This window comes from Andrographis paniculata, unplaced genomic scaffold, assembly GCF_009805555.1.
Source record: "Andrographis paniculata isolate CXL003 unplaced genomic scaffold, ASM980555v1 Contig19END, whole genome shotgun sequence".
Classification (NCBI taxonomy): domain Eukaryota; kingdom Viridiplantae; phylum Streptophyta; class Magnoliopsida; order Lamiales; family Acanthaceae; genus Andrographis; species Andrographis paniculata.
In genome coordinates, this window is record NW_026137479.1 from 642,093 (window position 1) to 665,604 (window position 23,512).

A 23,512-nucleotide genomic window follows, 5' to 3' on the forward strand; every position below is an offset into this window, starting at 1 on the left:
TCAACTCCCCTACACTATGCCAGCTCCCTAGTGCGCTTCCTGGTGGGGTTCCTATTCCGACTCAACCCCCTTACCATGGTTCATGAATTTCGCTCTGTCCGCCCTGGACAATCACATATGGTTTTCTGGTCTGTTGAGTCTTCATCGGTTCCATGGAATACAAAATGGAAAAATGATTGATGATACATATATTTGTTAAGTTGGGTAAAATTTTCACTCATGAATGTGCAGTGCCGGATATATTTTGTTAGCAATTCGATATATTTCAATTGGTAAATAAGCAGGGGATGCTGATTAACACGTGATTCACTTCCTTTCATAACACAAAGCCTTAGGTAATTTTTCTTATTCTGTACATTATTTTGCTTGATGAACCATTGTTGAAATGCAATAAATGCTTATCAAACTAGACTGTAGCAACTACCTTTTAGCTTGTGCATTCATTTTACATGACTCTCAACACATGTATGGACCCACTGTTTGTCAAATTTTATATGATGGTATATATATGTATTTCTTGCATAATTTTCTCCGCAAATTATTGGTGAAACTGTGGGAGATTTATTGGGTCGAATTTTTACAAGTCAAATATTACACATTTGCTTTTAGCACTTTGTGCACCACAAATATACATAGCTGGATTCATTTATTCTTTCCCTTATTGGATGGACAGCACTCGTTAATGCTATATGATTTGCCAAGGCTACGTATACATTAAGCTCAACCTTCATGTTCCACAAAATAATGGTCATGTTTTTCAAATATTTGAATCTCTCGTTAAATATTTTGCATTATTATTAACAACAAAAACCCATCTTGGCACAATAAAGGGATCTTGATTTCTCTCTTTTGGTGGTTGTAATTTTTTCAATAACCAACTTCACTGCATATCAAAGATTTATTTATTAATTTGGTTTTGAAGTTTGGTGTTTTTTAATATCACACTTTATAGCTCCATCAATGTGCTGCACGTCTGAATGCTGGTTGGTTTCCAAACCTAACCTATATGGACCCGGTTCTTATGGGCCTCGATCTACAATTTTGGTTGAATTTATACAAAATCACTAGAAAAATTTGGGGGGAAAAAGAAAAAGTAAAAAAAGACAATATTTGCCAGTTCATTTGACTCTCTTAAAGTGCAGTTCAGTGGCATATAAAGGGATCAAGCAGGCATACACTAAACAGGAAGCAAATAAATAAACAAACAAAAGAATTTTCAAGAAATTAGCAAAGTGTGAAAGTGGGGAAGATAAAGTCCAAATAATATATGACCTGTCACGTTGATATTAGGAGAAATGCAAAATAAATAAATAACAATAAAATGATAAACCTAATCATGTGGGAGATTTGCTTAATGTTGGCACCACTAGCTAAAAAGTAGTGTTAATTAATTACATTTAAGCCTTTCTCGAAACAATTTTTTGGAACTAATAAAACATCAGAGTTAGATGGAATCTTAGTCGACTGCATTTAAAAGGCTATTCTTCATGTTTGGTTAGGGTCTCATTTTCATTATCTTCACAAGCTAACCAGATTAATTTGAAATGCATACCCCATATTTAATTTTCATTTATTGTGTTTCCTATACCTATAGAATAAATGAATTAGGAATGCAGTATAAATAACCGATAATTTATTAACTGATCATTGTATTTAATTTAATTTAATTAATTTCCTATACCTGTACGTTTGGCATTAGTTTTGAATGTAAAACCAGTCCACTGTAGGTAGAGTATTACTCTCACATATTTTGAAGTGATAGAAGATTTTCATGAGACTATAGAAATGGAGGTTTAATTAAGTTAAAATTAACCTGGAATTAATTATTAATTATATAAATTACGTTGCAAGTATGCAGGGTCCCATATCCCATGAAGGAGTGGAACTTATCTGTCACTGTCAGATGCATGTCGCCATCAATATGCATATGTATAGTATGTATATGTGCCCTAGGGTTTCTACCCTCTTTTGAGCTAGCTAGCAAGCCTGCCTGCCTGCCTCTATTTATTCCCATCAACCACCAATCGATCGATCGTATGGTATATATGTTTATATCATATGGTGGTGTCTCATTTGAATCAATAAGAACCCACCCTGCAGGTATTCTTCATTTTAAATTTCTGAATGAGGGAAATGAGTAGGTTTGTATGGCTGAGCCAGATCTTGGTAATTGGATTTTGGTCACTGATCATGATGAGATCTGCATCTGCTTATGGGTATGGGTATGGGTATTATGGAAGATGGATTAATGCCCACGCCACATTCTACGGCGGCGGTGATGCCTCTGGAACAATGGGTACGTACATACACTATACACTTTATACATACATACAATGTATCTATCTATATATGTATATATTATGTACGTATGTAAGAAGAATCGATGATATTTGGTACGTAGGTGGAGCTTGCGGGTATGGAAACTTGTACAGTCAGGGTTACGGGACGGCGACGGCGGCGCTGAGCACGGCTCTCTTCAACAACGGGCTGAGCTGCGGCGCGTGCTTCCAGCTGATCTGCGCGCACGATCCCCAGTGGTGCCTGCGCGGCGCCATCACCGTCACCGCCACCAATTTCTGCCCGCCGGGGGGGTGGTGCGACCCTCCCCACCACCACTTCGACCTCTCTCAGCCGGCCTTCCTACGCATCGCCCAATACCGCGCCGGCATCGTCCCCGTCCTCTACCGGAGGTCAATTTGCAATTACCATTACAATTAAATATTTATGATCTGTAAATTAATTAATTTATTCACCATATATATATATATATGTATATGTGTATGTACGGACAGAGTGCCGTGCCGGAAAAGGGGAGGAATCAGGTTCACGATCAACGGACACTCGTACTTCAACCTGGTCCTGGTGACAAACGTCGGCGGCGCCGGCGACGTGCACTCCGTGTACATTAAAGGGTCGAGGACAGCGTGGCAGCCAATGTCGAGAAACTGGGGGCAGAATTGGCAGAGTAATTCTTACCTGAATGGGCAGAGCTTGTCCTTCAGGGTCGTCACCAGCGACGGCCGGAGTTTGGTCTCCTACAACGTAGCGCCGCCGGGGTGGTCTTTCGGTCAGACATATTCCGGCCGCCAATTCCGCTAGATTAATCATGGCCCCACCAAACTATATATACACATATCCCAATTGTGATTTCATTAATTAATTAATTATTATTATTATTATAAATTATACGCTTCACATCTCAGTGATGCTACTACTGCTACACAGCTACAGTATGATTTCTCAATGTCCATTTTCAGGGACGACATTAATTAATTTTCACAAAATATATGCATCTATGTATATATCAAAATATATATCGTAATCCCACACGGAAGAGCATTGACTAATAAACTATTAATATATATTATTCAAATGGGTTTGTATTCTATTCTTCAATCAGTTCTTTCTTCTTTTTTTTTTATTAATCTTTATTAATTCACACACCAATAATCTTGATTAAACAAAGGACAACGAATTAAAGACAATAAATATAATTGCACTGCACGAGTTTATTTCCATTGGCCATATAATTTATTGACGAAATAAAGTTTGACAGCAAGCATCAAAGATTTAAGAGGCATGGAATTTATGATGAGCAGACAGAAACAATGTGTGTTTTTATTACACGATCAAAGCTGTATTGAATCAATGTACATGATCATATTTGTTGGCTTTTTCATATATTGGCAAGTAATTGCAGATTTGCAGTTTCAGACAGGCAATTCATATCCCTATTTATATATCAAAATGACAAACAAAACCCAAAGAAGCAATAATCTAAAGCCAAAGAAGAAAAGGGTAAGTCTGGTTTCAGACACTGTCATAAACAGACACATCTTCGAAAAGGAGTAGTAATTAATTTTACAGACAATACTGTTCCCCTGGCAACATTATTCTCTCTGTACTCATATATCATCTCAGTCAGTCGTCAGATCGTATCTTTTGCAGTGCAGTGTGACAAATTCAGTGAGTCCTCGCAATCTTTACTAAAAACGTGACTGGGGGATCGAAGTTTATCCATCTCATCGATAGGACACTTTCCCAAACTTGTGTAAATACAACAATACATTTGTCTCTACATTGGCCTTGGGAAATGTAGCTGCAGTCTGCAGGCATTTGTCTTCTTCTTCGTAATTAGGTTTTGTTTGGTTAAAGCCCAATATATTTGGGCCCAAAAGCCCATTATACGTCGAATCATGAAAGCTGATTTAAAGCCCAATTTTATGGGCCTTCCACGGATTGGATATATATTTCTTCCCAATTAAATTTTGCGATATTATAGTTAACTAATTCGAATTAGAGTAATTTTCAATTTTTCTAAATATGAAACTAATATTTTTATAATCTGATTTTTTCGAATACTTAAAAAAGTAATAAGTACAAAATGAAAATTTCAACACTCAACTCCATCCCAAATTTAATTGAACAATACCTATTCATAACTACGTTGGATGAAATCATGATCAACAACAAGATAAGTATAAGTAAACGATTCCAAATTTATTAAGATTGTGTAAAAACATGTGGTCAGGCATCATTTTCAGTGCAATGATATAAATTTATAAATAAAATGTAAACCATATGAGTGAAGCAAAAGTAGAAGCAAGAACTTTTCCATTCTGAGAAGTGATGAAACATTGACCAATAATTAAATATGGAGGCTGTGATTAATAAGATGATGCAGAGAAAAGTCAATGCTGATAAAAAAAATAAAAATAAAATAAAATAATAAAAAAAAAGACTGGCATGGATCAGTTTTTATTACATACATATATATCTCATAATAATAATTTCAGTTGTTATTACACTAGTCTCTATTATTCAACATTAGGTCAAAGTGTCAGCAAAGACCCTAATTTCAAGTCCCACGTAAATAAAAATTGTTCGTGCAAGAAAAGCAACCTCCTGTGTCCTCAGCACCCCTTATAATTTATTTTATTTATTTTTATTGTCCTCTTATGCACCAATTTTTTCAATGAGCAGTGTTACCTAGCCACCATAGCCCTGTCCCAAGATCAATTAACATTTTAAATAATTATATATATATATTGATACACAGACAACAAAATATAGTATTTATTTATACCTGTGGTGTAGGCAAGTACTGACAGTTTTTTTATATGATTTAGATCAAATTTAGAAAGATAACAACAATTTACATTCAGTTGCATAACTAAGCTAAGAATTGTGGTTAATTATTTATTATGCTGATGTGCATGTACAACTCTACAGTCTAACATCAGCTAATTATGTCATCATGAAATACCTTAAATAGCTAATGAATTCTCTCACTATAATAAACACATAAACAATAAATTAGATACTCAATAATTGCTTAGATAAATAAAACAAAACAAAAAAATACACCTACACCCCTTAACTAACCTGTAATCTAATCTGTGTAATTAGGTCACTTCTTTTAATTTCCATATCATGCAAGAAAAGATGGTTTCAAGACTTGATTTTTATGATACAAAAAATTACTTAGGGTTTATCCCATTTCGGTTTTGTTTATTTATTTATTTATTTTTACTCCCAATTTTGTGGAGGCCCTCACCTAAAGTTACGCTGGAAGTGGTAATTGAATTGATGAGTGAAAGAAGTGATGAGTGAGAATGTGATTTAAATCAAGTAATGTGAAGCAAAAGATTAGAGTAATTGAAGAGAGACAAAGCCAAAAATGCATATAGAGGAGCACCCAATTTTGGTGCAAATCAAGAGATGTATTATGTCTGGTTGATGAAAGAGGTGTTTCTTTTAAGCAGCATTTATGGAGGATGATAATAAGTCAAATTAGGGGTCATGGCCACTGACCCTAGGGACTGGGCAGGCAGGCCCTCCCAACCTACTGCAAGCAGATAGATAGACTGATCAGTACTGATTAAGAGAGAGAGAGAGAGAGAGAGAGAGGAAGATCGATCAAAGAGAGAGTAAATTAATTAATTAAATCATGTGGATTTCTGTAAAAGAACAAAACACAATTTCTTTGTCTGCTAATATATAACGCTTCAGGAAAGAACACTGTCTGTCTTCTCTAATCCACTCTTGTAACTTTTGCCCTTTTTATTCTCTGTCAACTCCTCGTTTTTCTTGCCCCCCCTCTTTTTCTTGGCGACTGATCTCCATGCACCAGCAGCAGCAGGATTTTATTAAACGACTTCGTGGTATCACTGCCCGAAGCAGTAATTATAACTCCTCTAACTCCAATTCCATTGCTGCAAATCCCATGTTGTCTTTAGGGTTTGAAGATTCAAAGATGATGATCAAAGCTGGTGATGAAGATGATCATGACGGTGGAAGAAGTATGGGTAATTTATTTGTGGGTGATGGCTGCTGCATTGAAGGAGGACTACTACTTTGTGATAATGCCGCAACAGGAGGAGGCTGCAGCAGCAAGATCAGCTTGAAGAAACATCATGGAGAAAAACAACCTAGTGGAAGTTTCATCAGGGCAAACATGGATTATTACAAGCAGTCGAAATCTTGCGCCAGGGGGCACTGGAAGCCTTCAGAGGATGCAATGCTCAAGGAGCTTGTTGCATTGTACGGCCCGCAGAACTGGAATTTGATTGCTGAGAAACTTGATGGAAGATCAGGTTTCGATAAATAATTATATATATATACATATATATGCATATTCCTTCAATTTCTTTAATTCCTGGAAAGCTGTGAATATTATTAATCTTTGTTTTGATTAATCCATCTTCGAAGGTAAAAGCTGCAGATTGAGGTGGTACAATCAGCTAGACCCGAAGATCAACAAAAGGGCATTCACAGAAGAAGAGGAAGAAAAACTGTTGGAGGCTCACGGGGTTTATGGCAACAAATGGGCGTTGATTTCCAGGCTTTTTCCAGGGCGGACAGACAACGCTGTGAAGAACCATTGGCACGTTCTAATGGCGAGGAGATTGCGGGAGCAATCGAAGCCCTACAATAGGAAGAAATTGATCTGTAATGGTCAGGCAAGCAACTGCGATTTTTTTGCAAAGAACCACGATGAGGGGCAGATTTTAGGGTTTACTTACGACAACGTTGTCGGAGGCATTTCGGGAGTCAATCTATACTCTGGTTAGTTGCATTCCTTTATTAATCACTGCAAATCGATATGATCATTTCCCAAAATTGCTATCACGTAATTCCATGAAATTAGGGTTCTTAAATTTGCACTAATAATTAAATATATGTGGTCAGGGACTTTTGAGAACGAAAATGGTTCCTGGAACGTTAACAGACAAATTACAGAAGAGGATTCAAGAACCAGCGTGGGATCGCCATGGCAGTGCTCCTTTGCTGCTGCACCAGTGTCGTCATTTCCATCATCATCAGCTGCAGATGATCAGTTACCTGATTTTATGCAGATCAGCACTGCACCACCACCACCACCACCACCACCACCAACGTTCATAGATTTTCTTGGAGTTGGAGCCATCTGATGTACACTAACCCCACCAGAAAAATTCGACATTAATTAAGGTTTCACGGATGATGAGATATATGATCATGTAATATGATGAAGCTGATATCTGCATTCCATGTGAGTCGAATAATAACTAGTACTAGTAGCTAGCTTAATTAGATAGCAGTACCTCAAATAAACTGTTGAATTAAATATTCCTTGGATCACTTTAATTAATTTCACTCCCATATTCCCACGCTCCCTCTAATCAATTTCCATCTGCTCTACACTGTTTCTTGCTTCCAAGGGTCCGCAAAATCTGGTGCAAAAAGTAGACAGTATGGCTTATATCAATTTCACATAATTCGGTCGTGTAATGATTGAGAACAGTGATTATATTACTCGTGTGGCCAGGTTCATTAATTAATATTCATTCAACAGCATTGCGGTTCACTGTGGTGCCTTGAAATCTTTGATTTTACAGTCCATTTTTCTGTGCAAAGAATAGCTATAGCTAGCTAGCTGATTGATTTCCAGTTCAGACATGTATCTATGTCTTGTCACGTGAGGGGGGAGGGTTTTGACTGTTTTTGAAACCCAGCCACACGCACATATACATACACACAGACAAGTCATACAATCCAATATAATGTCCACGACTACAGTTAGTCTGCCGGATTTACTGAGACAAGGGGTGATGTAGGCTGTTATATATTTTCTCAGTTTGTCTTTTCCATCGACTTTCGACATCAAATGCCACTGATCAAGAACAGAAAGGTAGAGAGCCTATTCTATGTTCAGCAGATAAAATCACAAAAAAACCCACATTTAAGTGGATTTCTTGATCGATGCACACTACTCTGATTTAAATATTAATTTTTTGGTGGGGCACAAATTTAAGGAGGCTAGGGAAAAAAGGGGTCGATGATGCCCACAAAAAGGCCCACCTGGTTTGTCATTAAAATGTTTTCTACATCCTCTGAAATGAAAGAAGTGATAGGCAGTGTTCTAGAAAGGCTTCAAGTCCGAGGGACCCCAAAAACTGATAACAGGTGGTCTTCAATAATCAATACATCATATATCAGGTTGCCAGATGAATATGTGTTCATCCTTCTTTCAAATTAAAGCCCCCAAATTTATTGTCCAATGATAAATTCTTGGATCGAAATCATCAAAAAAATGAAAAACAGGCTGATAAAACTCAAAAGCATTCATCACTTATATATAATTTACAGCGTCTGGACTATCTATCCAACAAATACCTCGATCATCAGTAGTGTTTCTAGCTAGCTATCTTGCAACTCTCAAAAGTATTCGATATATTTTACTTACAAGATCTTCAAAACAAGAACGTTACCGGACAAAATCCACGTTTCACTATGCCCCTTGTGGAGTGTTTGTTCCTAATTGATCATCCCGACTAGGTGCTCTCACGGAAGCTCAATGATCTGGAAAGCGCGGCCGGATTCGCTTGTAATACCGTCGATGTTTCAGGAACACCGTTCCTTTCATCGCCCTTCAATTGGGAAGAAGAATGGAACGCCTTGAAAAGACCTCCCCCGACCACCACGGAATCAGCTTTGTCATTCTTGACACCCAAGGTTGCCCATATCGAACTCTTTGCAGCTTCTCCTGGATCATCGATTCTCAATGTCTTTGGCGCCCACAGACATTTGTCCGAACCCATACTTTCCTTTAGTACCTCCTCCTCTTTCTCTTTGGGAAGCTCCATACTGTTGTCGTCCCTCGAATGCTTCCCAAGAGTCGGGGAGTTTGGCCCGGAGCTCGGGGGCGTATGAGGATGCTGATCAGTTGTTCCCGGTGGGATAACCACCGGAATGTTCCAAGAGCCGGGTAGGGTGCAGCCCCAGTAAGGTTGTGCAGGGTTAATGAACGGCACAGGGAAAGTAGTCGGGCCTAAACCTGTTAGAGAAACAGGGGAGCTCCATCGAACAGAGCTCCATGAGTAAGGCCATGGCGCTCCCGGAAAATTGCAGGGTACCTGTGAGGGAAAGGGATTACCACCGCCAGTTTGGCTTAACTCATCCCTTGAGGTAGCAGGGGTTGTCGACGATCTGGTGAATCCATTGTCGTTGTTGTCTTTATTTCCATGAGAAACTGAAACAGGGGCTTCGCCAGGGGCGTGGAATCCGTTTCTTGTGGTGTCTCGAATAGTTTTCTCGGCAATGCGCAAGACGGATGCCATGGATTCACAAAGGGGCGAGTCGGAGGCGAATGTGAGGACGGCGCCAGTGTGGTGAACTCCATTTGTAAGATCCATTCGGGCGGCGTCTGGGATGATTAGATGGCGGAATTGGGAAATTGAGCTCTTGTTCTTACGGCGACCGGCGCCGACAGGGACGTTCCTCATGGTCCCTCCGGCAGTCCAGTATCTCTGGCAGTTCTTGCAGAAATGCCGGGGCTGGTTAACGTTGTAGTTGTTGAAATAACAGAACTTTGTCTCCATGCTGTTGCAGCGCGGACATGGAAGTATCTTGTCCGGCTTCTTGAGGTTCTTCTCCTGTGAATTCTCTTCTTCGGGCCTTGTTGAAGCTTTGGCCGATTCGAGATCACTACCAGCTGAATTAGGGGCGTTTAAATCCTCATCTGTTGGGGGAGCTTCATTACAATGTTTTGATCCATCTTCCTCGTCTGAACGGTCTTGTTTTGGGTCAGAAGGGCTCTGCACAAATATGGCGAAAATCAGCAGAGATGAAACCACCAAATCACAACAGGTATATCAAAAAATCATTGATCCATAAGAGCAAATGATTGTGGATTTAATTCCAAAAATCAACCATGTTCAGCCAAGAATAAGAGCAACCAACTCAAGAAACAGAGCAAGTGTTCCAATTATGCAGAAACGGCCTATGCAAAATCTGTCTGTATTAAGAAAAATCGAGTCTTGAAAACCCTAAATCAAACAAACAGCCATGACAAAACTAGTCCCAAAGTCGATCGAAAAAAACAACGACAAACATATGAGAATTCTTTTTCATCGCATGAAGCAGAAAAAAGCCACTCAATTTAATCCAGAAATACCTTAGCCAAAGGCGATTCTTGTCCGTAAGCTTCTCCGCCATCTTCAACCATGGAAGCAGACGAAGAACACAAGAAGGGGTCTTTATTCTCGCAATCGAGCGCGGAGGGAGTGCCGCAAGATTGCGACGCGAAAGTTCCAGCGGCGGCAGTATCCGGCAGTTCAATAGTTGTCCCGAAAAGCTTAATCGTGGGGTCCTTCAATTCCGACATCATCATCATCATCTTCTTCTGCTGCATCATCTTTCTTTCCTGCTTCTACCCCAGAGTGAGTGAGTGAGTCGGGTTCAAAACATCGCGCCCGCAAATGAAAGACCACGAAATGGAAACAGACAAACTGCCAAAAAGCAAAATCAATGGAGACGAAACGAGATGAGATGAGATCCAAGAGACACGGCCAGCGAGTGCGCCGTTTTTGCTCAGATTGGGCTTTTTGGGGGGTTGTGAATGATGCCTTCCACCGTTTGAGGTTTGGGATCAGAGAAAAGCATAAACATAAACACAGCATACGCATAAAATATAACAAAGTGTGGAATCAAGAGGACACGTCAGAAGCTGAAATGAATTCTGAGCCACAAGGTTTTTGTGGCCTTGAGATCTCCTCTCCCCACTTGTTTATTAATTTCGATTCTTTGTGGCAAAAGTGGAGTCTCAGTCCCTCTCTTTTAGCCAACTCAGCCACAACCTTTTTCTTTTAACTTAACCCTCCCACCCTTTTGTTCCCTGGTCCCGATCAACTTTCCTTTCCCAAAAGTCCCCTCACTTTTGATTTTAGTGACAGAAAGGCTGCTGCACCTTTCCCACTTTCCATTTCAACGTCAATACTATACTACTACTACTACTGCTAATTGAAATACTAACAGAAACTCCATCGGTAATAAGAACAAGTAAAAGAACCATCCAAAATAGGTGGGTGGGGTCATCCATCCTTGTGGTCTGAAATTGCATTATCACTCCACAACTCATGATTCTTTCTTATTCTATTAAAGATCGTAACTTTATATTCTAAGTCCTAACTCCTAAGTGGTCTGTCTTCTTTTGATTAAGCAGGAGCCACAAGTTTTCTATGGGTCTCGAGTCAGCCATTAAATTCTCTTGGGGTTGGGGGGTGTTTGTGTTCATTAATTATTCAATCCATTTATAGGCAGGCTATTACAAATGGCACTATATATCTACATATGTTCAACTTCTGGTTTGTCTTTACAGGATAAGAACACGTGCAGATCGAAACAAGTGGCTGCAGCACCGTACAGGTTTTTTTTTACTGATTTTGTCCCAGCAGTTTGGGGTATTAAAATTTATGAAGATACGATATTGCTTACTTTTTTACTGATAACGATAATCACAAGAATGTATTTATGTGTTTTCTTGTTTACATGTCTTCATTCATTTGCTGGTAATATTTTGTCCTAGATTTTTGTCCAACTTTCACATATATAGTGGGCGCTCCAAAATCTTTCTCTAATGCTTGTGTGATTATTCTAATGACTTCCTTAAATAAATAATTAATTAATTAATTATACTGCTAGATATATGCAAATCACACGTGGAATGTTTTGGGCCATGAATGTTTTACGTGTGTGTGCGAACTTGTATTATTGGGATTATGGCCATTAATCTCATTGAAATTAGCAATCGCAATTAGTGTATTATATTGGAATTGTGTCGAGTCAATTCACTACACTTAATTTTAGATCACCATTATCTTATTGTTCAGTGCTTATTTCTTATATATAAATATATACATATATATATATCATTTATATTTTATAAAAGTTAGTTTCTTTTTTCTTTTTCTTTTTCTTTTCTCAAAAAAAATAAAGATTACAAAAGTTAACATCAGAAGTAACTTAAGAGTTGTATTAATAATCTATACGAGTATTCGGATCTTAGAAAATGAACATTGAACAAAAAATATTATAACCACTAAAAAAACAGTCTATTTGATATCCGAAATTCAAAAATACCAAATATAAATTATAAAATCGGAACCTAACAAAAAATCAGAAATATGGAAATTCAAAATCCGAATCATACCTAAAAAACCGAAATTGCATAATATGGTTAGAATTCCCAATTTTTTGATAATTATATTTCTTATTATACTTTTTATTAAAACATTAATATAAAATTAGAAATTTTATATTTTTATGAAACTATCAAATATATAAAGTAATAAAATATATTAATATACATTATCTTTCAGAATTCGAATTTATTTAAATTTTTATTTCATAAAGCTTAATAGATCGAATATTTTGCTCAACTCTAAAAAGAGTTGAAGCCCATCGATAGGAATGGCTAATCGATCATGAAAGGCCCACAAATGAGCAATAGTGTTTCATATAGAAAAGCAGCCTTACGGGCCATTTATTGAAGCCCCATAATCCTATTAATAAATTTATATCATAATTGTGACTGGTCAGAATCCAATAAGCCCAAAAATGAAGGGCTTCTTTTTGGTCACATAATTCTTTTGGGGTCTATTTCTGTTATTTCTACATTAGTGACCTACAATGCAATTCGTTTCAATATTCACACAGACTTGTATCTATACGCACATAAAAATGAAACTCCACGTTAATCCAAGGAATCTTCCAAGAACATAAAATAAATAATTTCAATTAATATTATCCATCTCCGTACCGTCATCGCTGCCGTCATAGCGCCACCTCCCCAAATCCCCTTCACCATGGCCCGTGCCCGTATCCATATCCGTATTTGGATCCGAATTCCTTCGTACCCGACTGAAGTACACGCGGATCGTCCAGCCGCCCCTCTCCACGCTTTCCTTGCTCTCCGCCGCCGGCATAACTAACCGACACACAGGGCACGATCCGCGAATCCCCAACCACTTGTTGATGCAATTCGCGTGAAATTTATGCCGGCAAGGCATCTCCTTCACGCACTCTTCGCCTTTGACTTCGTACTCCGTCAAGCAAATCGCGCACTCCCAATTTGGATCCGTTATTCGCACCGCCGGCAATGACTCAATAGACGCTTTGGACGCCGGCGAGGGGCCTTCCATCGATTGATTTTCTCGGAGGAGAGATTCCACGTCCATGGAGCCATCGAAGAGCAGAACTGACCGGCTGGGTTGGTGTACGTACACCGCTACGTCGTGCGGCGAGGAGTTGGAAGCGGTCGCAATTCCGAGGATCCATGGGAGGAGGAGCGCGTAGGCGCCTCTCGTGCTCAGTTCCTCCAACGACGGCGGCGATAATCGCGATTCCGGTGCAGCCATACCTTTTTCCCTAAATGATTTGATCGGAAACCTAAAAGAAATCCCTACCGAAATGATCGACAAATATTAAATATATATAGCATTAGCTAGTCATGGAAGTTTCTAGAAATAGCTCAAACAGAATTGTAGGTGAGTTCGATTTTCATTGGAACCACTTTGTCCACTACAATAAAACTTTTAATTTATAACCACATGCACATTCATTCGAGAATCAACGCATAGTCGTTTCATTATGGTTCGGTTTCCGCTCTCAGCGGTCTCCGAGATTGTTCCCCAAAATTCAAACTTTCCATTGCTGCAACGATATTGGTCCCTGTTAGACTCTTGCTGTTCTAACAAGCAGCTCTTCCAGATTCATGCTCAGATCATAGCGTCTGGACTTCATCGCAATTCTCGAACTACCTACAAAATAATCCAAATTTGCACTTCTAATCCACTCGGGGTAAAAACTACGATTGAATGGGCAAATCACGGCTGCTGTGTTGTTCATGTCTACGAAAAATTGGATCACGAATGCTGGAACAATGTGATTAGGGCTTATTCCACCTCCGATTGCAATTCGCAGGGGGAAGCGATGCATGTCTTCCTTGACATGCGGCGCCTGGGAATCGAACCCAATGAGTATACTTTCCCTTACGTAGTGAAGGCGTGCGCTTCATTTTCTGGATTGATCGAGGGGCGACAGGTTCACGGGGATGTAATTAAGCATGGCTTGCAGTTCAATGTTTATGTTCAGAATACTCTTATTCATGTTTACGGATCCTGCAAAAGGATAAGAGATGCCTACAAAGTGTTCGACGAAATGCCTCGTAGAACTCTCGTTTCCTGGAACAAAATGATCTCGGCCGCTGTCACGTGTTCGTGGTTAAACGATTCGATTGAGCTTTTTGTGGAGCTGAGGAGGAGTGGATTCGAGCCCGATCAGACTACAATGGTTGTCGTGCTGTCAGCCTGCGCCGAGCTCGGCAACTTGAGCCTCGGCGAATGGGTTCATTCCCAAGTGATAGCTAAAGGCATGGCTGTGAGTTGTCAGCTGGGAACTGTTCTAGTCGACATGTATGGAAAATGTGGAGGCGTTAACTACGCGCGCTTAGTTTTTGATCGCATGGCTCACCGGAATATGTGGACATGGAGCGCTATGATTCTTGGATTCGCGCAGCATGGATTCCCCGGGCGCGCCTTTGATTTATTCAAAGAGATTAAGAGGTATTCGATCAAGCCTAATCAGGTGACTTATCTCGGCATTCTCTGCGCTTGTAGCCATTCTGGATTGGTGGAGGAAGGTCGAAAGTATTTCCATGAGATGGAACAAGTGCATGGAATCAAGCCTGGGATGCCACATTTTGGTGCTATGGTTGATATCTTGGGTCGCGCCGGCCGTCTAAAGGAAGCTTACGATTACATAATGAGCATGCCTGTTGTAGCAGATGCCGTGGTGTGGAGGGCGCTGCTCAGCGCCTGCAATATTCACGATGTCAATGACTACAGCGCCTTGTGATGCTTGCAAACAGTTATGCTGAAGTCGGACTACGGAACAAAGCCGAGCATTTGAGGAGAAGAATGAGAGACAAAGGGATGAAGAAGACAGCTGGAGAGAGCTGTCTCGAGCTCGGGGGTTTGGTCTTCAGATTCTTCTCCGGAGACTCTTCTGCGGACATTTTCTTGCTGCTTGAGACTTTAAGCTTGCACGCAAAGATGATCAAATTGGAGTGAAAGAAACTGATAATCTCAATTTTGGGTAAGTAAACAGTTTTATTATACTTGCAACATAGAAGAATGTTTTGGATTGAATTTCTAAAGGTTATATACAATTTGTAGGACAGAAGTGTAAGTGCCGAAGACGAGAATAACAATTCCCATCGACACGGCGAAAACAATGACTGCGGATTCGACGCCAATCCTCTTGTAAGCTCCCGAAATCTTCAAATAGCAGAAGCAGGGAAGCAGTATAGATGTCGGGACGCCAAACAATGATCCAGCGAGCGACATGAGGTGACCGAAGAATGGGAGCATTAGCGCCAAAACAACGCTGCTTCCAACCAAGGCAGTTCTCATGAATAACGAGCGGGATCTATTCTCGCGCAGCCATTTAAAATGGTTCTCGATTGAGTCCACAGTTGGTTTCAGCGTCAACCCGTATTTAGCTATAGGATTTAGAAGAGCCGTGTATACAGCCACTTTCGCGCTCATCCTATCTGTCGGAAGATTCAATGTTATCTGCGACTGCAAGTCCGAACCAAACATCAGGTAGCCGAGAATCGCCATTGATGCGATGACAACGGTACAGAGCATAAAACATAGAAGCAGAGCCTGCAGGAAAGCAAGAAAGTCGACGTTAAGGTCGAGTATTTAGCCGAGTTAGCGATGATCATGATCGAAACTCACGAATGAGAACTGTCTCGGATTCCACATCGAGCTATACAACGTCGGAAAAACTGCGTGGGAACAGAAACAGAAAGTGTATAAGCTGAAAGCAGTCGGGAGCCCGTTCCAATCGAAAAGAACTCCCTTGTGCTGCAGCCCGATTCCATCGACGGAAACGCCTAACCAAAGGATCGACCCGAGTATGACTAGGGAAGTGAAAACTCCGGTTGCGGATACATATGAAAGAGTAGACATATTGTCTATCCAAACTGTGGGCATCATAACTATGGCCACGAGAAGAACGAGGCTTTGCCTGCCGCCTATTACAATATCGCCGTAGACATGGATCTCGACATTGGGCAACAGTCGATGCAGATTGTCGCCTAACAGTATTAGGGAACCTGTGGCAACCAAGTAGAGCTCTAGATTCATTAAAATTGAGATGATCAGTCTTCCTGTGCTGCCAAATGCCTTGTAGCCGATGTCGGGATAGCTTCTTATGCAGGGGTCGTCTTCCATGCATCGTTTGATCAGCAGTCCGGTGTAGAAAGTGGTGGCGGCGATGATGATCATTAGTATCAAGCTCAACCATCCTCCCGACGAGAGCGCGTAGGGGACCGAGAGAATCCCGAGCCCTGTAAACAATTATCATTGAAAGTGATCGATCTCACATTCATGGCTGAATGCAGATGGAGATATGTTTAAGAGGTAGAAGAGACCTGAGAGGGCGTTGAGACCATTGAAAATTGTCTTTAGAAATGAGGTTGTCCCGGCGGAATTGTGTCTGTTTAGCTCAGGGAGGAGAGGTACGGTTGCATGTTGGCTATCTTGCATTTTGCACTTTGTTAGTTCATCTGCTAAGAATTTCTTCATTTTATATATATATGGTTTTACTTCTTTTATGATAGGACAACCAAAAGAAGTAAATTTTTCGCCTAAACGTGGGAAATGAAAAAATTTAGGCCTATGTTTATTCCATGATTGATTTCAAATTCTTTTTGTATTGATTGCTGTGTCTTCACAGAATTTTAAAATGCTAAAATGATGCAAGTAGTTGCTTCATCACATCTGACTAATATAGGGAGATGGGGAAGTATTTAATACAACATCACGATTTCTTTCAAATCAAAAGATAGACCAAATTCTTTTATTTACGATTCCTTGGAAGAAATTGCTTATACTGCTGATGTCGCATCATTAATTTCAAACTAATTATTCCAAGAATGGGCAAGAAAATTCCAATTAGCTTCACAATAATTGCGTGGGTAACAACAAATGGGGTCCAAAAAAGCATATATATATATATATATATATATGATACAAATAATCAAAACATAAAACAATATATATATATATATATTGTACATAACCAAATAAATATAAGAGATAATTGACGCCTTTGACCTAATCGGAGATTTTAAGAGAAGAGCCGGAGCAATCCCTCTTTGACTTTAACTTTTAGTCAAATGTACAAACTCATCTGTGCTCCTGTATTCTATAATGAAAACCTGACTCTACAGGCTATGTACGATTTCCAAAAATGATGTGTAAGTACCAACGACAAGAATTACAAGCCCCATCAATAATGCAAAAACGATGAATGCCGATTCAATCCCAATCTTCCTGTAAGAAATCTTCAAGTAGCAGAAACAGGGGAGGAGTATCGAAGCAGTGACACTCAAAGATGCTCCGACAAGAGACATGAGGGACCCGAAGAAAGGCAGTGTTAAGGCCACGACAACACTGCTTCCGACCAAACCAGTCTTCACGAACAAACCGTAGAACCTCTTCTCGCAGCAGCTTCGAAAATGGCTTTCTATCGTCTCCACGATCGGCTTCAGCATCAGCCCGTATTTAGATATGGGTGTGATCAGAGCCGTGTAGACAGCCACCTTCGAGCTCAACCTGTCTGTCGGAAGATTCAGCGTGATCTGCGACTGTAACTCCCCGCCGAACATCAGGTATCCCAGAACCGCCGTTGTTACGTATGCGAAGGTACAGAAAGTGAAACATACAAACAGAACCTGCAATAAAGTAATTACCCAAAAAAAATTAAAAATTAGGGTTTGGTAATTTTAAGGATCCATGTCACTTGTCGAGATGTCATAATAACTAACTAATTAACGTACGGCTTACCCCTGAGAAATGTCGTCGATTGGTCATGGAGGTGTAGAGCGTCGGAAAAACTGGATGAGCGCAGTAACAGAAGGCGTATAAGCTGAAAGCGGTGGGAAGTCCACTCCAGTTCAGAAGAACACCTTTGTGTCGGAATCCGATCCCTTCCGACATTCCCGACCACAGAATCGACGCCAGTATGATTACAGAAGCGAAAACTCCAGTGGCGGATATGTAAGAAAGAGTTGTCATATTGTCGATCAAAACGGTTGGGGTCAAAATTAGGGCAACGAGGAGGACGAAGCTTTGGCGTCCGTTAATTACAATGCCGAAGACGTCGATTCTTACGTCCGGCAGGAGGTTGTGCAAATTGTCGCCGGCGAGGATAAGGAAGCCGGTGGCGACGAGGTAGAGTTCGAGGTTCATGAAGATGGAGACCAGCAGTCGGCCTTTGGGCCCGAACGCCTTGTGGCCGATGTCGGGATAGGATCTTATGTCGGGATCGACTTCCATGCATTTTTTGATGAGGAGACCTGTGTAGAAAGTGGTGCCGGCGATGGCGAAGAGAAGGATAAGGCTTAGCCATCCGCCGGAGGATAATGCGTAGGGGACTGAGAGGATTCCGACACCTGAGAGGGCGTTGAGGCCGTTGAAAGTGGTGGTGAGAAACGAGGTTGTCTTAGTGGAGTTAAGAGTGTGGGGTTCGACTGTGCTGCTGCCTTTTTCGACGTCGTGGAATTTGATGAGGAGAGGAAGGGTTGGAGTTTGGTGATGGTCTGAAGCTGCCATTTTTGGATTGAAGGTTAGGTTTGTGTTCATGGCCTTCTTTTTATAGATGAAGAGGTTCGAAGGTGGAAAGGCACGTGTTTCATTCATTACCGAGTTATTTTGTCGTTAGCGCGGATGAACCTCGCTCGACGTTCGTCCCATGTTTTCAATTTAGGTCAAAGGACAACAATCTAGGAGTTTTGTCTCTTGCACGTTTAGAATGTTTTTTTGGCAATTTTAAATGCATCAATAGGATAAGAGCTTTTAGTTCCGTAAAGGGATGGTGTTGAAACATCACTTGGATTTAGCGGTCTATCCGACTCTAAATCAAAGTGAAATGGTTGTTTTAATTGACAGGTTTCTTTTGGACTTATCCTAATTAATAACAAATAGGCTTAGGGTTTAGGGTGTTTTGGGTACTTATAAATAGACAATTATGATTCTTAGTCGGATGACATATTGTAAATCTCTGAATCAGTATAATAAAATCTCTCTGGTTCCTGTCCGTGGACGTAGATTGACACACCGTCACCGAACCACGTAAAACCTCTGTGTTCTTTATTTGTTTTCTTTCTCATTTTCTCATAGCATATGGCTTCCTGGTGTACGAAAATTTTTGCTTCGTACTTAAAATATTATACTACTATACTTATCATTGAAATTTGTTCTATTTTTTTGGTATTTGACATATAAAATGAGAACATAATTAAATAATAGAAGTAGTATTAACATTGTATTTAACAATCAAGTATACTTAGGGTGTATTTGGTAATTAGCTGTTAGCTGATTCGATTAGCTGTGTGTGACGAAGTGTTTGGTAAATTAACTTATTAATATTAGCTGTTTACATGTGAAATGACAATTAAGGGTATTTTTATATTTTATTTTATAATTATTATTTATATGTATTGTGTTGTTACATATTGCTTAATTATGATTTTACTAAACTTATAATTCCAAATTATTTTATTTTATTTTATTTGTTTCAACATTACGTGCTAAAAATATATAAAACTAAATTTATATATTTTACAATAAAATGATTTTATGCATAAAATTAAATAACTTTAATTTCGTTAAATTCCAAAACTTAAAATTATAATTTAACAAAAATAATTACTAAATACTTCAAAAAAAAAAAAGAACACCGAAACATAATAAAATGAGAGTCACATAATATATACATATATTTAAAATATGCATAATGTAGTAAAAGTCATCCAAACTATAACACAACCTTAAATCGTCTGCGTCGTTTATTTGGTTGAGTTGATATAAAACCATAAGCGATATTGTCTCGAATTCTAGACATTTGTTTAGAGGTAGAACTTCCAACATTTTCATGTTCGAAAATAGCTTCAAGATCAAACTCATTGCGAATATCCAACGGGACAAAATTAGGATCATCATCCATAAATTTAAATGCAGGATCAACAATCTTGGTCAACCTGATGTAGTTATGCAAAGTAAAAGCTGCACAAATGATTAAATTTTGCACTTCCACCGAATATTTCGGCATTGCTTTGAGTATTTTCCATCGAGCCTTGTGAACTCCAAAAGCCCTTTCAACAGAACTCCTTAACGATGAATGATAATAATTGAAGGTTTCTCGATATCCCCTTGGACCATTGCCACGAAAATCCGATTGATGGTACCTTATCTTCGAATATGGTGTCAAAAAACCATCTCTCTCTGGATAACCTTTGTCTGCTAAATAAAATTTTCCTAGAAATGCAATAAAATTATTGTGTATTAAAACAAATGTTTCTAAATAAACAAGCAGAAATAATGTGAAATTAAAAAGAATAAAAAAATGACTGACGGAGGTTTTGGAAAATTTAATTTAGGATCACTGATTGTGTCTAGAAATATCCGTGCATCATGTGCGGGCCCCTTCCATCCAGTCAAAACGTAAGTAAACAGTAAGTCAAAATCACATACGGCAAGAACATTCATAGTTGGTGATCCTTTTCGCCCCCTATATCGTAGTTGTATTTCTTCAGGAACAACTACAGTGATATGTGTGCCGTCAATATCTCCGATACAATCCTAATGATATATGCAAAATTTGCAAATGAAATTGAAATATATATATAAATATATAATTTTGAAAGAGAAATTTAAAAAAAATATATATTACAAATACCTTGAAATGTGGCATGTATCGAGGATTGTTAATGATATATGATGGTATTTTCCGGAATTCAAAATCTCTTGGCTTCAATATATCTCTTGAAAGACCACCAATAGCATTCAAAACTTCTTTAAAGATTCGACTCACAGTTTCTCCAGAATGTTGAAATCGCTCTTGCACATCTCTATTCGAAGCACCTTTACTAAGTACAAAAACAAATATTCCAACTTTTTCCAAAATTGACATTTTGTATGAAGCTCTTAATTCATACTTATTTTCTAAATCAAAGCATAATTTTCGAAAAGTATTTTGATTCATTCTAAAAGTATTAAAACATCTTTTTCATGTCCACTAAGCAATTCGTTCACCCATCTTTCACCGGTGAAGTACGAAGTGAAACATGGCTCTTTACATAAATAAGTAATATAGTAATTCATAAGACAACCAATTGCACATGCAATAGAATCCCAATAATTATTCTCAACTTCTATTATTTGAAAAAGTTGTAGACAAAACTCTTTGTCTTGCAAGAGTCGTCCATATAATTCTATCAAATCACTGTGGCTCATATCTGCAAGCATAAATGAACAACAATGTGTAATAGTATAACTAAAAAAAAAAAATACAGAGAATACTATAGGATATAAACAATTTATAATAAATAAATGAACTTAAAAAAAAATAATTATCAAACATAAACAATCAAAATTCAGCAACACAAAAAAAAAAAAAAAAAAAACCTAGTGAATCACACCTCAAATAGAAAATCTCAACAATTCCAAAAAAAAATTAAAATGCAAAGATATTACTATTCGTTCTTTCGCTCATTATACATGAACTTAATCCATCCAAAAATTGCCGTGTTATTTGGCAAATTAGCTAAAATTAGCCACTTCTGTGGGTCTTCAATCATTGTCACAGCAAAGCTAAATTCCGGACTGCCATGTAGTAATTCTTCTAAAGTACACAACTTTGCTAAAGCATCTGTAACACTGATAGCTTCTTTATCCTTAGAAGATGAGGATGCAGGGACATTCATAGCGCTCAATGATTGAATAAAAGAAGTCATCGAGTCATTTCTAGTTGCAATTGACTGAAGAATTTGGTCAAACTTTTCATTGATGAACTCTTTTCCTCCTGTTTTCTTAGTTGAATTAGTTTTTGCAATCTTTTCACTTCCAATGACACTGTTTTCAAGGCTCTACTTTCCTTTGATTTTCACACGGTCAGTACTTGTAAAACCATTGAAAGTAGAGGTATGTTCTTTCCAAATATCATCCCACGCACAATCAATAGGATTGTTGTAACTAGTACCATCATATATAGAATCATCATGATGGTCATATGACAAATCTACATGTGGTGTATCACCAAATATTGAGTCATCAACATTAATAATACGTGGTGAAGAAGAGATATGAGTTCTTTCTTCTTTATCTTGTGAGCAATAATACCCAGGGGTGTATTTATGTTCTCTCGTCGCCAATGAATGAGCAAAAAGTGAATCCATTTTAGACTCTAGCTCGGGCTCTATCCCTTCTTCTCGAAAACTTTTAGAATTGTCATTTTCCTAAAATAATATATATATAAGGTATATACGACTTTAGAAAATATAATAAAATAAAAAGATGTCAAAATAAGATTCTAACATGAATTTTAGCATCCCACCACTCATCATTTGCGCACACTGTTTTTTTTTCATGGTCCCATCCTAATCCAGATTCTTTTCCCATCTAGTTCTCATCCAATCATACTTATTTTTCAACTTATTTGTTTCTCAAGTTTTTTCTGTTATTTTTTGAAACTTTTCTTGTAATTTTTTCCATGGCATCCTTTGTGAGATTGTTGCACCTGATTTTTTTTTATTTTTGCTAAGACATTCGATGCATAAATCAATAAATATATGAAGATTCGATGTTGTCCAAATTACTCTTCCTGAGTCTTTTCCTTTATCAAAATCTCCTCCATCACTATTTTTTGTCAACATCATCTAAAAAAAAAACTAACGTATAAAAATATAATTTAAAACATATATGTGCAACTAAAATTGTCTACCACAATGAAGTTGGATTAAACAAGATATTTACTACTTAAACAATTTTCAAGATGGTGTTTAGCATTGTAAGTAAAATACCTTACAATAATTGTTTTTGCATATGCTCTAAACTGCATGTTCTTCCTTATTAAACATAGAAAGAATTCTTAAATTATTGATGTTTATTGGCAATGACCAGTACTTTTTTATATCCATACTTACAGGATAGGATATGATAGATGTTATTGATCTTGTCTGCAGTACAATACAGTAAATAAAACTAGAAATCCATCTCATTCCATCACTCCGTATGCAATGGATACCAATCAATACATGCATACACATACATATATGGATTCACTAACTCAAAATTATTTTTTCTCTTTTTTCCCTCACAATATATATATATATATCATC

General features: G+C 38.5%; 7 protein-coding genes and 1 long non-coding RNA gene across 8 annotated transcripts; 3 read left to right on the forward strand and 5 right to left on the reverse strand.

Annotated features, from left to right (window-relative positions):
* The first annotated feature begins 27 nt into the window (after nt 1-27).
* On the forward strand, nt 28-3,349 carry LOC127244063 (expansin-A10-like). Its single transcript, XM_051264369.1, has 4 exons — nt 28-335; nt 1,859-2,296; nt 2,402-2,690; nt 2,793-3,349. The coding sequence occupies exons 2-4, from the start codon at nt 2,125-2,127 to the stop codon at nt 3,097-3,099; spliced, it is 768 nt and encodes a 255-aa protein (XP_051120326.1). The 5' UTR covers nt 28-335; nt 1,859-2,124; the 3' UTR covers nt 3,100-3,349.
* Nucleotides 3,350-5,966: 2,617 nt separating this feature from the next.
* LOC127244494 (transcription factor MYB86-like) lies at nt 5,967-7,593 on the forward strand. Its single transcript, XM_051265034.1, has 3 exons — nt 5,967-6,596; nt 6,712-7,068; nt 7,192-7,593. Exons 1-3 carry the CDS (start codon nt 6,125-6,127, stop codon nt 7,431-7,433), a joined length of 1,071 nt encoding a protein of 356 aa, XP_051120991.1. The 5' UTR covers nt 5,967-6,124; the 3' UTR covers nt 7,434-7,593.
* LOC127244495 (uncharacterized) lies at nt 6,491-7,309 on the reverse strand. Its single transcript, XR_007837209.1, has 3 exons — nt 7,026-7,309; nt 6,810-6,928; nt 6,491-6,718 (listed from the first exon to the last, which is right to left on the reverse strand). It is a non-coding gene; the product is annotated as an uncharacterized LOC127244495 (long non-coding RNA).
* Nucleotides 7,594-8,555: 962 nt separating the features above from the next.
* LOC127243819 (cyclic dof factor 2-like) lies at nt 8,556-13,196 on the reverse strand. Its single transcript, XM_051263999.1, has 3 exons — nt 13,082-13,196; nt 10,439-10,772; nt 8,556-10,079 (listed from the first exon to the last, which is right to left on the reverse strand). The coding sequence occupies exons 2-3, from the start codon at nt 10,676-10,678 to the stop codon at nt 8,817-8,819; spliced, it is 1,503 nt and encodes a 500-aa protein (XP_051119956.1). The 5' UTR covers nt 10,679-10,772; nt 13,082-13,196; the 3' UTR covers nt 8,556-8,816.
* Nucleotides 12,727-13,818, reverse strand: LOC127243840 (E3 ubiquitin-protein ligase MPSR1-like). The gene has a single exon (XM_051264037.1). The coding sequence runs from the start codon at nt 13,677-13,679 to the stop codon at nt 13,056-13,058; it is 624 nt and encodes a 207-aa protein (XP_051119994.1). The 5' UTR covers nt 13,680-13,818; the 3' UTR covers nt 12,727-13,055.
* Nucleotides 13,819-13,901: 83 nt separating this feature from the next.
* LOC127243825 (pentatricopeptide repeat-containing protein At2g36730-like) lies at nt 13,902-15,599 on the forward strand. Its single transcript, XM_051264012.1, is given in 3 exon segments — nt 13,902-15,166; nt 15,169-15,417; nt 15,498-15,599. Coding segments are annotated over 2 exon segments (1,479 nt in total). The 5' UTR covers nt 13,902-13,911; the 3' UTR covers nt 15,393-15,417; nt 15,498-15,599.
* On the reverse strand, nt 15,418-17,086 carry LOC127243831 (amino acid transporter AVT1J-like). The gene is made up of 3 exons (XM_051264026.1): nt 16,763-17,086; nt 16,065-16,678; nt 15,418-15,989 (listed from the first exon to the last, which is right to left on the reverse strand). The coding sequence occupies exons 1-3, from the start codon at nt 16,914-16,916 to the stop codon at nt 15,474-15,476; spliced, it is 1,284 nt and encodes a 427-aa protein (XP_051119983.1). The 5' UTR covers nt 16,917-17,086; the 3' UTR covers nt 15,418-15,473.
* Nucleotides 17,087-17,373: 287 nt separating this feature from the next.
* Nucleotides 17,374-18,962, reverse strand: LOC127242005 (amino acid transporter AVT1J-like). Its single transcript, XM_051261338.1, has 2 exons — nt 18,180-18,962; nt 17,374-18,067 (listed from the first exon to the last, which is right to left on the reverse strand). Exons 1-2 carry the CDS (start codon nt 18,945-18,947, stop codon nt 17,558-17,560), a joined length of 1,278 nt encoding a protein of 425 aa, XP_051117295.1. The 5' UTR covers nt 18,948-18,962; the 3' UTR covers nt 17,374-17,557.
* Nucleotides 18,963-23,512: the final 4,550 nt, after the last annotated feature.